The following is a 12,777-nucleotide window of genomic DNA, read 5'->3' as shown; positions in this document are numbered from 1 at the left end:
TGACAAGTCTATTCTTTACTGAGCGCATCTAATGCTATTTGCGGAGCATCACCGTAGCAGCACAATACAGTCCCAGCAGCATCTCTGCCACAGCACTGTAACTAATGCATGTGTGACAGAGTCGGCCATCAATCCCTAAATATGATCCAGAAGATTCTCATTGTTCTGGTGAATGTGTCTGTTACGATGTGTCATGGCCCGACGTATGAAACCAGTGTTCAGGGACATCTGTTTGTTTCTATGTAATTCCCCTCTGTGGAAAAAAAAAAAGAGACTTCTCTTCGCAGTAAAGGATGGCTGAGTACGCAGCACGAACCACACAGTCCTTGTAAGCTGTCTTACATACTGCTGCTCTCACAAGTGGCTGTACTATTATTGCCAGTAATGGCTATCTCCTTGCCTAAAGTAAATGTACGGCCTGCGTTACCAATGAAAATCAAGTTCAAGGGCAAGTGGAATGATAACACAAGCACACGTCCTACCCTGTCACTCTTCAGCTGATGCAACTTGTATCCACATATTCTCATTCAGTCCAGAGAGCTGCTGTCTTTTCTTTTTTCCCCATCTAACCCCCTCCATCTCTCAGTCTGTTCATCCCAACATTACCATGCTGTCTCTGTTGGCAGTCTGACTATCCTTGGCTAATTCCACCCTCCGTCTTCCACATTTGAGCTGCCCTTCTGCCTGTTATAACCCTACAGACACACTTTGAAACGGAAATGCAGATAAGTGTAATTAGAAGAATAAAGGAATTTACAGGTTACCAAAGAAATACAAAGAAATGTGTTATTGATTTATATTGTATAAGTTCCAATGTGAAAATGCCCTTTTAAAGAAAGCCTAACGGAGACATGGAAATAAACAAAATAAAACATAGCATGCTACAAATTTGATTTGCTGAATGTAAAAGCTATTTCCTGTCCCTTCTTTAGTTTTTCTGTGTGTTTGTCCCCTCTGTCTGTCCCTTTGTGTGTCCGCCTGTCGGTCAAAGCAACAGTCAACTCCCTGGCTTCCCCCCATGGTGCATTCAAATTCCACACATCACTCCCTCTAGCCACACGATTGCCTTGGCCAAGTTGCTGCGATTTACATCGGCCCACAATCAAGACTCAATATTACAGGCGCTGTTATTGCAAAATTGTAAAATTGAGCGCACGCTTTCAATCACCTACCTGCTGTTGTTAGATAAAGGTGGGCATGTAAACAGAGGAAGTGAGGCTGTGTAGAAGCTAAATCTCCCAGGTGGAACATGGCAGTGGTGCTGAGGTACCGTGCCCAGTGTGAGGCGGAGAGAGACAGCCGAGCCCACTCTGACTCCAGAGCGTCTCGCACCACTGCTGCCTCAACCATCTCCCACTGATGAAAAATAAACGTGTGTGTTTTGTGTGTGCGTGTGTGTTTGTCATTTGGCACTTAGAGACTCGAGCTCTAATCAGGAGGAATGCTTCCACGCAGTATGAATGTGCACACACTCAGACATGTACACCCACTCATTAAATCAGCGAAGCATGCGCGCAGGCACACACTTGCGCACACACACACACACACACACACACACACACACACACACACACACACACACACACACACACACAATCCTTGCATCCAAGCTTTAAAAGCAAAATGAAGAAAACAACACACACATCGCCCACCCCCTCCTCTCAGTTGTTGCTGTGCCAGAGAGCAGAGCTGAGCTCCACCTGCCCGGGTATTACCATTAATTCCATCGCATCGGCCTGACTGGATCCCCATCCAGCAAAGCCCTCAGCTCAGCTCACGCAGGCTGGAGACCAGTGATTCGACAGTGGGGGCGATTCACACTCCATTCTCCTCATTCTGCCACTATCCTATGCTCTCTGATGTTACAGGGATGAGGACTCGTGCCCCCATGAAGCCCATTTATGCATAGATATTTTGAGCGCCACTGCTCAGCGTCTTTCCAAGAAAACGCATTGCCGCTAATGGCTGATCCACAAGGGCATCATTTGGGCTGTTTCAAAGCATGTATGAGCCAGATTTCTGCCTTCATCTTTTTTTCTTTCTTTTTTTTTACTCTTTGTCCTATACTCTTGAGTGGCAAAAAATAATTGACGAGGCAAAAAACATGTTAAAAGAACAGCTGCTTTTTAAAAACGAGAGAAGATTAGCTTAGAATTAGTTCCGCGAGGTACTTTCCCTCTGTCTTAATGCAGCTCAGCAACACATCTGAGGGGGTTCCGCCGTGTGCATTTTCGTTGTCAAACCTTCAGTGTTTATTTTTTTTATTTTTTTGTTTTTGTTTTTGTGGCTCACACTTAGGACAGCAGGCTTTCCCTGAGAGACTAAAGGTTTATTCTCCATTCACTCAAGGAGTAAACTGATGTCTGTGAGTCTTAGGGATGACAGCACCTCTACAGCCTCCGCCCTTCATCTCGATCCAGGCCAGCTACAGGGGGCTTTGGCTAATAGCCTTGTAGGCTTTCTCACCATGTCTGCCCTTTTATTTTTGTCTATCTGTCTTTCCTCTTCATCCCCACGCCCTCTCATCCTCCCCTGCCCTGTTTCCTACATCACATTTAAGACACAAACACATACCAGACAGCAGGTAAAAAGTCACCTTCATGCAAAGGTCATTCTTCCCATTACAATTGCTGTAGAGACGTCAAAATTCATAGGAGAGAACGCGCACGTCTTCTTTCTGTTTATCCAGTGCTGTGCTGAAACTGTCTTTACATACACACGAAACACCTCAGAGGCCCTAACAATTATCAAGTGGCCCATCAGTCATTTAGTTTAGTTTTTACGTTTATAGCACCACATCATTAAAAATTGTTCCGACATAAAAAAAAAACATGGTCGAAACCAAATGTAAAAAGTCATTTATACAGGAAGAAACCTCAAGGAGAACCAGACGTGTTGGTGGACAGCCAAATGCCCCAAGTGGATAGATCAAGACAGCGAGCGAAAGACAGAACATCGAGAAGATAACAGAAGAAAAGACCTACAATAACCCTAATAGTAGTGAAAATATGACAATGATGGCATATGTAACTGCAGAGGAAACTTCTCAGTTTGATAATCTCAGTTGCCGGACGGATATGAACTTTCTGACTCCTGAGCTGTCATAGACTTGAACGCACACTGCTGTATAATTCTGTGTAATTACACTGCCTGTTCAGCGAGCAGCTCCCTGTTTAAAACAAAACCCGGCTCTGAAACGTGTACATGGCTCGTAATGGACTTGTCACCAGAGAAGCGTGAAGCTTGGCGTGACGAGAGCTCTACAGTAGGGTTCGTGTCATGTCCTGCCACATCAGGACATTGTCACCCGTTTCCCCCCCCCCACCATCCCCTCCTCATCCTCCACCTCAGACCTCACTGATAGCCGCTGACAGCCACCATGTTTCACAAAGTGTTGACACAGTGAATGCCACCGACACTTATCTCCACTCGCCTTTTGTGTCCTGTCCTGATCCTGGAGTGTCAAGGCTGCTTCTGGGGCGCTTAGTGTCAGATATATATGACGGACTGTTTTCAATGACGGGAGAGGCAAAGGACAAAAAAAAAAAAGAACGAGAGAGAGAAAAGGCGATAGAGGAGGATGAAGCGGCTCCCTGCCCTCCTGGTGGGTTTTACTTGAAGCAGGAACACTTACAGTCTGAGCACAGGCCTGTATTCTGCCTCCCACTGACACTCCAATCAGTCCACAGGCACTGTGACGCACCTGACCAAGGTTGTGCTCTTCTGGTCCTGTTGAAATTCAAGCCCTATGATTTATTTGTAGGTGTTCTATTTTACCAAAGCAAAGCCCTCTGAACCGAACCCCTTCGATTGTTTAATTCCTACTAATGGCCAGTTCTTCATTTGGTTCTATACTGTTGCACACGTTTTAGCAGTTCGCTTTAGACGTTGCATGACCCAACTAGTCTGATTGAAAGAAAGATGTGAGAAGGTGATGTGTTGCATCAATTATTTTTCTGTTCACCTCACACTCCACACTACATCTGCTTTCATCTACATCTCTATCATGCACTCATGTTTGAGTTCATCGCCAAAAAAAAGTTTATTTGTCTCTGTTTTTTTACTTCCCACTCGCTGTGCATGAGGTTGTTTTTTTGTTTTTTTTAAAGCAATATTTGTGAATTAATGAACATATCTCTGTTTCTTTCCCAGCACAGATCTCTGTGCCTTGTTTTGATGCTGTGCATATGATTTTGATGTAATGATGTTGTTGCCACCGAGAAGTGAGTGAAATAGAACGATTTTTTTTGATTTATTTATTTCGGGGGTTAGGCACTTGGACATCTGTGTCACCAGATATGGTGTCCACTGCGGCCGTTAAAGCTCTGATATGATTGGTTTAAGAAGAGCTGGTCACCTCGTTACCTCCACGTCATGCTTTGCTACAGCCCAGATGTGGACGTAGCTCGACATGATTATTATTTCTCTATAGACCAAAGTCCAATTGGGATCTGTTGCATGTATATTTTTGCTCTGACACAAATCACATCAGATCAAGTCAATGAACAGACTAGGACAAGTGAAGCCTCAATGTCTTTCGATCTCCTCAAGGGATTAAACTGTCATTGAGACCTGATGTGAATCAACAAAAGAGGTGGCTGATAACACTGACATGACTAATCTCTTTTTCTGATTTCTGCCCCCCTCTTCCTCTTTGACATTCTCGTTGTATCTGTGGCCCATCTGTTTGAGACGCTTGTGCAGGATATCTTTTTGCCGTTTCTCTCCCCTTCTGCCTCCCCGAGATCCTCCCTTTCCCCTCTCTACGACTTCATGCTTCCTCACCCCATGCATCCTCCTCCTCCTCCTCCTCCTCCTCCTCTTGTCTATAAGATAAGTGTGTGCAAAGAGAAGTGTCAGCTCTAAATCACATTTCACTGTGTAGCCTTCTCAGATACCAGCAAGATAAAGCCAGCCATAAATAAGGCCACATCATATACAAGTTATTGCTTTGCTTTTAAAAACTAACAGGGCTATGAATAACCAGGGGAATCATGGGTAAAAGAAACCTGTATATCAAGACTAAGCTCGGCTATTGGCTCCGTGGGAAAACCGTGTCTTTATGACAGTATTTGTCCTTTGTGTGGAGCTTGTTAATTTGACGACTAGCAGAGCCTACAGATGGGTGCAGATCAGGCTGTGCAGGATGTGGTACGTGATTAGCTGTTCTTTGGGATTCTGAATTTTGGCTCTCAGTAACCATAGCAACCAAAATACAATGCCATCCTTTTAGATGTGAGTTCATTGCTTTCTTTATCGCTGTCATTTTTATGCCTTTCTTTTTGAATCTCTCTTTTTATTTTCTTCCTTTCTTTCTATCTTCCTTCCTTCCGGTCTATCTTTGTGTTTTTCTCTCTGTCTCTTCCTCACTCCTCTGCTGCGCTCCCACCCTCTTTCATTCTCACCACTCTCGAGGCTTCAGGGGGGGAAAAGAGGGACAGAGAGAGAGAGAGTGTGTGAGAGAGAGAGAGAGAGAGAGAGAGAGAGAGAGAGAGAGGCAGGGAGTTGGACAGAGATTGAGGGAAGGCGGGAGAGATACAGGGGCGAGTCTGTGAGTGAAAGCGATACAAAGCGAGGGAGGGGAAGGCGAGAAGCTACAGAGAACGCAGGGGGGCGGGCGGGCGAGCGGGCAGGCGGGGGTTGTGGGGAGTGAACATGAGAGAGAGTTTCTTGTCTTGTCTCCCAGCTCGAGCTAGCCAGCCAGTAATTCAGTCCATTCCTCAGACAGAGGCTTTTTTCTTCCCCTCTACCTCTGGATGGGCTTTATCTGGCTGGAGTGTCGCTCCAGCTGGGTATCAAGCCCCGAGTCCAGAGTAGAATAAACAAAAATGAGGCACAAATTTTACTATGAGCAATGCAAAGCAAGAACATGCATATTTTTTTCCATAAAGATGGGCCTATGTAAAACAACAAAAAAAAGAGCGTGGTAGCATTGTATAATTAGCCAGCGTGTTTTTTCACTGTCAAGCCAGATTAGCCTTCTCCCTGGTTAGGAGATGTGTCAGCATACCTCCTTTTTTCTCTCTAATGGTCCTATGTGTCTATATAAGGATAAGCGTCTGCAAGGCAACACGAACCAAAACATTCATGGCTTAATTCATGATAAGTTAATTAGATATAAGCTACATTTTCAGCTGAGATGGGCAATTATATTAATAGTTAAGCTCCACATATATATATATATATATATATATATATATTTTTTTTTAATAGAGCAGATTTGTTGGTAGGATAGCATATTGGATGAAGCTGGTATCTGAGAGGGGACCATCAGCTTGTCTGTTTGTGGCCACCATGTCGCTGTATCTGCTGTATCTGACTCTGAGCTGAACCCGTTGATCAGAGTGGGTGGACGGCTATGCGAATGTGTTAATGATGGCCGCTCTTGCAGACATACGAGACACCGGGGCCAAGCCTGTGATGGTCTACATCCACGGAGGATCCTACATGGAGGGGACAGGCAACATGATCGATGGGAGCGTGCTGGCCAGCTACGGAAATGTCATCGTTATCACTCTCAACTACCGTGTGGGAGTCCTGGGTAAGCATCTTTTTTTTTTTTCCTTTTTTCTTCTTCTTTTTTCCTTCCCCTTCAAGGGCATTTTTCTGGGCCATCTTTGTAGGGCAGCTAGGTGTAATGAGCGCTGCTGATTGCTACATCCACTCCGAATAAGACAAACTTGAAAAAAAAAAGAAAAGAAAAGAAAACGTGCCAGGACTGGTTGCTGTGTCTCATGTGGATTTGGAACATGTGTATCAAAATCCCAGTAACTGAGTGTGCACGATGTGGGTTTGTTGTTGCGACTAGGGTTTCGAATAATTTAAGAAATTATTGTAATGAGGTAGAAGAAAAATGATGAGATGGGCGTGATGCTGGAGCGACTCTCTGAGTTGTGGTTGGTTGTGGATTGACTCACACAGCTGAATCCTCTTTCAGACACTTGTGTGTGCGTGTGTGAGAGCGATAGAAAAAAAAAAGAGAGGGAGTGGAGTGGCAGAGAAATAGAGAGAGGGTGAGAGAGAGAGCTCCATGGAAACAGCTGCAGCAACACAAAATGGAGTTTGTTAGCACACTACCCGAGCTTTGTACCTTCTCCATCCATCTCTCTGACACAGCCTCGAACATTTTTTACATTTAAAGTGCTTTTCTACTGCCGACAAACGCTTTGAACATCAAACTGAAATGTCATGTTGTTGGTTGCAAATGTTGAGAATATTTCCTCAGATTTTGACTCTTTTTTTTGGCAATTAATATAGGACACAGCTTTTGTTGTTTTATTATGTGTTCTTCACATATCCTTGACAATTATGTTAGAGAAATACACCAGACAGATCACTAAAACTTTGCTTTTCGTGTATTTGCTGTTGCTGAGACTCCTGGCATGATCATAATGATGAAGCTCCATATCACGAAAAGGGACAGTGTGTCTTATACTTAAATCGTTCAATACTTTGTGTTCACACATGAGGCTCAGTGGCTCCATGGAAAATGCCATAATTCGTAGCTTCCAACCTGGGGGTCAGGATGCTCTAAATGTCAACTTGATATACATAAATGGTCACTGGATGATTAAAAAGACATGAAAAAAAAGGAGGAAGAAGGATTATCTCCTTCATTGAATTCAGCATTATATTTCTCATTTTCAGTCTTGTTATAGATGGATGGTTTTACATTTTAGACCTCTAAAATGTATATTGAAGATAAGAAATTATATACAGTCCATGACATGGGGATATAGCTTGACAAAGCGTTCATTTAAACAGTCAGACGTGAAGAGCAGAATCAGAGTTACTCAGCTGTTTTGGCTGCTTTAGATTTGCCTCCTTGGTTGTTGAATGCATCTATTGCTAGCTGTTCTCATTTTGATGTGAACAGAGTATCACTTACTTCTCCTTAAAGAAGTGGTCTATACCTCACCTCACCGCTCAGAGAGCTCCACATGTCAAGCGCAGGAGGGTGACTGAGGACTACTGCCGCTTTATCCTCCAGGACATCGAGATGACTGGTGTGGTTGAATCACACAGGCACCACTACATTCATCCTCAGCCTCTCTTTTTGATGGAGATGAGAGCGCTACGGCCTATCGATTTTGTCATCAGAGTTGCTCGGCGTGAACGTGCTGTGTTTTTCTCTGTCATTTTTTTTTTTTTTTTTTGTGGAGTATCATTTTGAGGGTTGTAATCAGCCTTCAGGGTGGTAAGGTAGTCAGAGCGCTGGCTGAGCAGGCCGCTTCACGCTCCTGCTACTGGTTTAAAGCCGAGCACGTAGGCCCTAATACAGATTCATGATCATATTTCTTTCATGGCACTTCAATTATGAGTCAGATGTTTCTTTTCTCACCGCCACATTTCGCTAAATGTCATTCTACATGCATGCACACACCCCCTCAAACTCTACGTACGGGCACTTGGAACATCTGACACTCACACACAAATATACTAGTGAAACACAAGCTAAAACAAGCCACACACACACACACACACACACACACATACACACACACACACACACACACACAGTTGAGGTTAACCCAGCTACACACACACACACACACACACACATACACGCACAAACACACACACAGCAGCTCTCTTGGTGAGCTCCCCAGCAGCCATTCTGAGAAATGAGCAGAGAAGAAGTGATGCATGTAGTTGAGCGATAATGTCCATCGCTGTAGCGTGGTCTGATAATCTCCCCATGGTACGGCTTTAAACTGTTATTACAGACACACTCGTATAAGCCAAATAAAACCCAGGCCAGAGAAATCAGACCATGATGGGCCAATTAACACTAAGCTGCCTGAAGATTTTCTGTCATAAAGTGAGAATTGAAACACTCAGAACATGAGAAATTATAATTACATGTCTTCATTTTATGTTTGTTTGCAGTTTTTATTCAATAATGGTGTCGCTAACAGTTTCAGCACTAATCTAGTCTAGACGACATTAAGTTGGGGGGATAAACTGTTTGTACTGGATTCTTTGCATTAGCCGCGTCACACACATTTAAATCTAAACTCGCAGTTAAGCATCGGGTTGTATGATGGCTACACGAGAGCAAATACTGCAGTTTGTTTAGCTTCTTCTTCTTCTTCTTCTTCTTCTTCTTCTTCTTCTTCTTCTTCTTCTTCTTCTTCCTCGGCTTTAGCTCAAGAACTGTGCAGCAGCGCTCCCTTTAGATAAATAATCGAGGGGGGGGGGGTCAGTAATTTAGATTCTAGGCCGGCAACAGCAGTTTGGAGTAGAATGAAAAAAATAAAAAAATAAATAAATGAATATTAATGAAAAAATGAAAGCTCTTTTAATTAGGCTGCTTAAAGGGATGAGGGAATAATGGAGGCAGAGAGAATTAGACAAGATAATGAGTTTAAAGTGAAAGCAGACAAGGCAACTCAAAACTCTGCTTTCTGACACTAATACAGCTCTCCCGCCGTCCCACCACAATCTGAATACAGCATTCATAATGCAGTAAACACCTTTGAAATACACACTACATCTGAATACTTAACTTCTTTCACAGAAATTAAAGGGCTAAACTATGAGGCAACAACAGCCCTCTCTAACAAATCTGTATTGAAAGCATTCTAATATGGAGAATGCAAAAACATTTTTTGGGCAATTGGACAGTCCCAACCTCGGCAAGAGTCAGGTGTTAATGCTTTATCTAACCATTGTATTTGTTTTTTTGTTTTTTTCCCCTTTACTCTGTTTTTGAAGTACGAGTATTTTCACATCGTACTTAAAAGAAGCAAAATAATTGAAAGTCTGCTCTCAGTTTGTTATGAAATATAGATTTAGAGCTTGTTTGGTGTTCTTTGAAAAGACAGGCTGCAGTGGGTGTAGTCTATATTTCAGTATGGTTTTATAATGTATGCAGGGCATCTGCTCATACTCAAGAGAAGCACAAACTGATAATATACTCTGAGAGGGGGGAGCGCATACTGAGGAAAGAGGAGAGGAAAAATACTGTTGAAAGAAGAAGTAACATGAGGAGAGCCGTACAAATTCTATTCGCAGAATCTGAAACATCAAGTTACTGCCACTCCTGTTCCAATTAAAGCAGAGGCTGCTAAGTTTTCAGTGCTGTTCTATCATCCCCCAGCAGCTCTTAGCCCTACGCCGCCGTAATGGTAATTATTGCTTCAAAGGGTGGACCACAATCCTCCCGAGGCTCCATTCGGAAACTTTCATATCTCAACCTTTCACTGTTTAAATGAATGGGAATTCATATCAGATTTAATCTTAAATTACTTATTGACCCACCGCTGTGTCATTATACAGTGATCCAGATGTGGACAGTTTTACAGCACTCAGACTTTCCTGTTCGGGCATGACAGTGACCTGAAGAGCAGACTTTGTTTGCCAAAGGGATTTCTGCTCATCTGTATTTGTGTGTTTGTGTGTGTGTGTGTGTGTGTGTGTGTGTGTGTGTGTGTGTCTGTGTGTAAGAGAAATAAGAGAGAGAAATAAATGTGTGTGTGTGTGAGAGAGAGAGAGAGATAGAGAGAGAGAGAGAGAGAGAGAGAGAGAGAGAGACGGAGAAAAAGAAAAAAAGACATTGTTTTCGTGTCAAAGTGTGCGACTTGTCTGCCCAAGTGCGTAAGGGGTGTGCATGTGGAGCGTGTGCGTGTGTCTAGTTGCCGCACCTCTCTAATGATGTGTAATGAGTCCCAGTCAGAGGGGAGTATCTTGTATCACTGCTCTTTACAAATATAATTACTCACTGGCTCTCCAGAGCATGTCAATTTCCCAGTCCATTGGGGGGGAGGGACTTAATTACTAGTTTCCAAATGCATTAAAAATTAACAAAGGCTGCTTCTCTTGCCAAAACTCAAGGTGAGGTTCTACTTTCTCAGTCAAAAAAGAGAATGGTCAAGTACAGTGTGTTCTTGTCGAGTGTTTTCACCTCTGACAGGGTTTATGTGTGACCTCTGATGTCTATCTCCCTTATCTATTTGATTGCGGCTATTTTATGGTGGGACTGTCTCCGCTATGGACCGTCACCTCACTCCACCTGAGTTATTCAGACCTCCAAAAGAATAGTTTTAGATCCAATCAAAATAACCTCAGTCTACTGTATTGAGTGTATGTGTGCAGATGTCCCAGAGTCTGTGTGTGACAAGTGAGTCTGCCTTTCCCTCTTACGTCCCTCTGCTAAACTAAAGAGGAGGACTGTGGGTAATTCAGCCAGGGATTTGGGGAGCGAGGGATATTTGTGGCAGTGTGTGAACAATATTGTAGAGCAAAAGAGTCACACGCGTTACTTATTTGTTTTTCACTGCAGCAGTGCTGCTGAGCTCCACTGAGAGTTGAAAAGCTCCCGCTGTGCTCAGGGCCTCCTGACCCATATGTGGCTAAGTGTATATGAAGGTGTATTAAATCGCATCTGGACCTGATCCGGATATAAGACACTTGAAGTGATAAGTGTAAATGGTTTCAGACCTCAGGCAAGAAGTATCTAGATGACATCTTAGATGACCTGTATTGCTACTTCAACAACATCCTGTAGAGCACAATATCTGCAATCTGCCTCTGTATTTCCTTGGCTACAGGAAATCGGGGTCAGGTCTCCTCCAGTCCGGCATGCTGTGGAAAAGTGACTGAAGCGGTTTGGAAACTGCTAAAACCACAAGAGAAGGATAAAGTGTGCTGAAGCACTTCTTTTTTAGAGACATTTACAGTTTGCAGTTCCAGCTTTCTAGCTAGCAATTACAAAACACAAACACATGACTAGATTAATGATCAAAACAATAGTCTTAAAAATAGACAATAAAATAGATATGTTCAGCAGTCACTCATAAGAAGTTGTGAACTGACTAGCATTGCGATGTACCAAGTCTCGCAAAAACTGCGGTGATTGTGACGGTGTCTGAATTTAACGCCTTTGAAAGAAACGTGCTAATCCCGGAGCCCAGTGTTACGCTCCATAGTCCGATCGAGGCAGTCGATACCTCTTACCAGGGAATTTATGTCTGATCAGACGCTGCGCTGACCAACTGTTTGGTGAGTAACAATAGCCTGACCGCCTGTGCCACAGAAGACACAGCTTGCACCTCCAACAACGCAATGTATTACAATTCAAGTCACCTGCAAACTACACCAAACATAGAGGTGAAAATCACAGGGTAAGTCATGATATGTGGCCCATAATAGCAATAATATTACAATACATATGATTTGTGATCATTGATAATTCAGTAACTTATTGATAATTAGCTGTAAGACTGCATTTTATTTCACGTTCACTGTTATCACCATTCTTAGCTGCTAGGTCATTAGCTTAAAGTAGAACAAAAAATAGATTTAAGTTCAAGGAAAAAAAGTTCAATTAAAATGTGTCTATAAACACATTTAGTCATATATCACCAGTGATGACTGCAAGTGTTAAATGCTGTGAATGGAGCTCACCTCATTAGTTATGACAACAGCGGAAAGACCCCGAGTCCTCACTAACGTAGTGTGACAGGCGGCAGGTGCAACAATACTGAACGCTTCTTGTATAGATGGATATAATTACACCTTTTCAGCCTCATTCTACAATCCATCCCGAGTCGATCTGTCTTGAACGCTTCTTGGATGATTCGACACAATGTCAAGAAACATGCTGAGTGTCTTCTCCTTGGTGCAAAATATTCTGCTCCATCTCGACTGATTTTATTGTATCCCTGCACCACCTTTATATAATGATGACTGTTAAAATATCTTCTTCTTTTTTTTTTTTTCTTTTTTATTACACTTCTTGTTCATGTGCAGGATATAATCCGTCTGGGTGCACCT

General features: G+C 43.0%; 1 protein-coding gene across 4 annotated transcripts in view; it reads left to right on the top strand.

Moving 5' to 3' along the window:
- The window catches only part of nlgn3a (neuroligin 3a), a 126,396-nt gene that overhangs the window by 40,911 nt on the left and 72,708 nt on the right, over nucleotides 1–12,777 (top strand). For all 4 annotated transcript variants that reach the window (XM_079351747.1, XM_079351749.1, XM_079351748.1 and 1 more), the window contains one exon: nucleotides 6,392–6,541. In XM_079351747.1, coding sequence (XP_079207873.1) covers nucleotides 6,392–6,541 — 150 coding nt within the window. The remainder of the gene's footprint in view (nucleotides 1–6,391; nucleotides 6,542–12,777) is intronic.

The sequence above is a fragment of the Symphodus melops genome (genome assembly GCF_947650265.1).
Source record: "Symphodus melops genome assembly, chromosome: 9".
Lineage (NCBI taxonomy): Eukaryota > Metazoa > Chordata > Actinopteri > Labriformes > Labridae > Symphodus > Symphodus melops.
Note: the sequence above shows the minus strand (reverse complement) of the source record. Positions and strands in the feature narration are given on the sequence as shown.